Source organism: Lactuca saligna, chromosome 6, assembly GCF_052625555.1.
Source record: "Lactuca saligna cultivar CGN05327 chromosome 6, ASM5262555v1, whole genome shotgun sequence".
Lineage (NCBI taxonomy): Eukaryota > Viridiplantae > Streptophyta > Magnoliopsida > Asterales > Asteraceae > Lactuca > Lactuca saligna.
Window position 1 is genome coordinate 72,774,114 of NC_136422.1, and position 3,530 is coordinate 72,777,643.

General features: G+C 36.8%; 1 protein-coding gene across 1 annotated transcript; it reads left to right on the plus strand.

The window, feature by feature from the left end:
- On the plus strand, nucleotides 1–3,170 carry LOC145001657 (uncharacterized). Its single transcript, XM_078961010.1, has 9 exons — nucleotides 1–985; nucleotides 1,191–1,283; nucleotides 1,504–1,608; nucleotides 1,741–1,893; nucleotides 2,009–2,107; nucleotides 2,209–2,337; nucleotides 2,405–2,584; nucleotides 2,683–2,799; nucleotides 2,883–3,170. Exons 1-9 carry the CDS (start codon nucleotides 491–493, stop codon nucleotides 3,048–3,050), a joined length of 1,539 nt encoding a protein of 512 aa, XP_078817136.1. The 5' UTR covers nucleotides 1–490; the 3' UTR covers nucleotides 3,051–3,170.
- The last annotated feature ends 360 nt before the right edge of the window (nucleotides 3,171–3,530 follow it).

Consider the following 3,530-nt stretch of genomic DNA (forward strand, 5'->3'; position numbering starts at 1 on the left):
GGGAAATAAGAACTTGAATGGTTTGTTTTCCCAAAGTCTAAACTCGTGGCTTGAAATCCCCAACTCTCACATTCTCCTCTTTTAAAACAATTTGAGCTTGGAGAAGAGAAAGTGCCAAGATTTAAAGAGTTTTATCCCCAACTCTCACAATCTCTCCTCATAGGAAACAATTTGAGCTTGAAGAAGAAAACGTGTGACGATTTAGAGAGATTTAAGTAGATAGATCATCCGATACATTCTATGTTTCTATTAGTAAATCAAAGATTCAATGTAAGTAATCATCCATCTAGTTCTCTAACTTGAAAAATGGATATTTAGAAAAATGGCTTTCTGTATAGATTTTCCAATATGAACAAATAGATATCGAACGATAGTCATTACGAAACCAAGCATAACAAGTTTCGCTATATCACGTGACTATTGATTGAAACAAGAAATTGTCACGTGACAGCACTGAAGAAAGCAATTTGACGATTTTCGAGGAAGAACGATGACACAAAGCCGGAGCAATAGCAGTAAGCCTGCGATCATCTCGGAAGAACAACAGACCAACACACACACAAATACCAACACTGAGAGTATCGAAACCCTAGCTGAGAAGCCAGAGAAGGAACCCGAATTAATGGTGAAGAAACGAGTTCCAGATTGGCTCAACAATTCTATGTTGTCTTCTCCAGCCCCTGTCGTATCTCCACCGTCGAAATCACGATCCCAATCGCCGCCTCCGCCTTCTTCGTCACACCACGATCTCCTTGCCAGTTACACTTCCAAATCCTCCTCCGTTTATTCCTATAATTCGTCTACTGTGATTCAACCCCCTGTTCCGATTCCGCCTCCCACTTTTATCAGGCCCGAACCTCCGACTAAACCCGCACGCACTCCAAGGACGGATTTTAGGGATCCATTAACACGTAGCAGCGATAGTGATAATGACATTAGTTCTTCTGTCGAAGACGCTTCTCGCCAAACCAATCTAATACAAGCGGTTAGACCTCGTTTAATTCTTTACTTACAGAACCATCATCATTTCTTGCTTTTAATTTCTCGAAACTGTAAAATTATCGAAACTCTTAGTAGCATTTATAGTTGTTAATTGAGTTTCGCACCTAAGAACGATAAAGAGGATTACAAAATTAGTGATGATACGAGAAGCACATATTAATCGCAGTTTTATACTTTGTAAAATGCAGCTTTCGAGGAAGATTATAAACATGCGAGAACTGCGTCGACTTGCTTCAGAGGGGATTCCGGATAGTGCTGGCATTCGTTCAACTGTATGGAAGGTATGAAGAACTTGCTGCTTGTTTTCCTTTCTATGAAATGACCTAAATCATAATTCTATCTTGGATGGATTTGCTTTGTGTTTTCCTCTCAAATTAATCATGGTAGATTTGTGAGGCATAATTTGTTCTGCAAATATGAAGTGATCTCAACGTTCTTCTACACTTACCATTGTTCAATCTGGATTAAGAGGTTTAACTTTTAGCTCTTTTATGGTTTCAGCTGTTGTTAGCTTATCTTCCTTGTGATAAGGCGCTTTGGTCCTCAGAGTTAGCTAAGAAGAGGTCTCAATACAATCAATTTAAAGAGGATTTTTTGATGAATCCAGTAAGTTTTCTTAATGCAATCATCCATCTCACAATCCACATAATATGTTCTTCAAAGAGATGCTAAATATTTTCTAAAATTGCATTTGTTTGCACCAAATTCGAGTTGCTAAAAGTTTCTGTGGCTAGTCAGTCAGAAATCACAAGGAAACTGGAAGACTCTGCATCTCTTCAAAATGGTGAAAACACAAGTGAAGGCAAGGGTTTACTTCCAAGGTCAGAAATACCTCATGGAGAGCACCCTTTAAGCTTAGGGAAGACTAGCGTTTGGAATCAGTTCTTTCAGGTATAATTTCATAAAACATATATGTATATGTTATCAGGTCTAGATTGAAACATATCTCTCCCCATTAAGTCAAAAAGAAAGAGGCACTTAATGTCTATAACTTATGGAATTGTAGGATACTGAAATCATTGATCAGATAGATCGTGATGTGAAACGCACTCATCCAGACATCGATTTTTTCTGTGGTGACTCTGCTTCTTCAAAAGCCAATCAGGTAATTAGAAAAAAAAGTTACCCTCTCCTTTGATCCTTTTCATCTTACAGAAATTATGATAAAGATTTATGGCTAAGCAATTAATCTTTTACCCTTTTCAGGATTCTTTGAGAAATATACTGATGGTTTACGCAAAGCTGAATCCAGGGATAAGATATGTGCAAGGGATGAATGAAATATTGGCCCCTTTGTTCTATGTGTTCAAAAATGACCCTGATGAGGATTACTCTGTAAGTGTTGAGAGATATATCTGAAGGGCATACAACTGTTAGAAGTTTTATTTATTTATTTGTGCAGAGGAATGCTGAAGCAGACACATTCTTTTGTTTTGTGGAGTTATTAAGTGGGATTCGTGATAATTTTGTTCAGCAACTTGATAATAGTGTTGTTGGCATCCGTTCAACCATCTTAAAGCTGTCACTCCTCTTGAAGGAACATGATGAAGAGCTATGGAGACATCTTGACATCACCACAAAAGTAACAAATTCTTATTTGGTTTAATAAGGTGTTATTGGTAATATACAAATTTAGGCAATCATGACAATTCTGGGATTGTGTTGTTGGGTGTATGGCAGGTGAACCCACAATTCTATGCATTTAGATGGATCACTCTTCTGTTGACACAAGAATTCATTTTCACAGACAGTCTTCATATATGGGACACCCTGTTAAGCGACCCTGAAGGTCCACAAGTGAGTCAACTCAACTCAACTCACTCCTTGTATTGTATGTGAATTTGGTAATTAAGTAAATTGTAATGAGTGGGAATTGGCAGGAGACATTGTTACGCGTTTGTTGTGCGATGTTGATTCTTGTGAGGAGGCGTTTGCTTGCTGGTGATTTCACAGCCAATCTGAAGCTACTTCAGAGTTATCCATCAACGACAAATATCAGTCATTTGCTATATGTAGCCAACAAACTGCGCTCTCATCATCATCCCTGATTCCATACATTTTCTATACTTTTTCTTCTAGTCACACTGTGTAAATGGTACCCAATTGTACACCCAACCAAAAATACTATACAATTATCAATCAGGATACACGTTTTATTTTTTGCTTAATCAACTTAATTAGGAGAGATATATAATGATTCTTCTTTTTTTCACTTAACCATTAACACCTGTTTTTCAAGTGTGCTCTACCGTTTTACACCAAGAATCAAAACTTTTATTTTTATCCAAGCTGTTATTTTAAACTATGATTAAATGTTCCCAAAAAATTTATACAACTGTTTTCCGACTACGCTCAATCTCAAAAGTCCAATAATAATTGTTTCGTGGTTGACGTGTGTCAATAAGATTCATATATTTACCTATTAGAAAAATTGTTGCAAAATTGACTTGGATTATGATTCAAATAACACCTTCTAGCTTAGATGGATATTCTAAATATGTGGAATTTCTTATTTTATTACTTTGAAT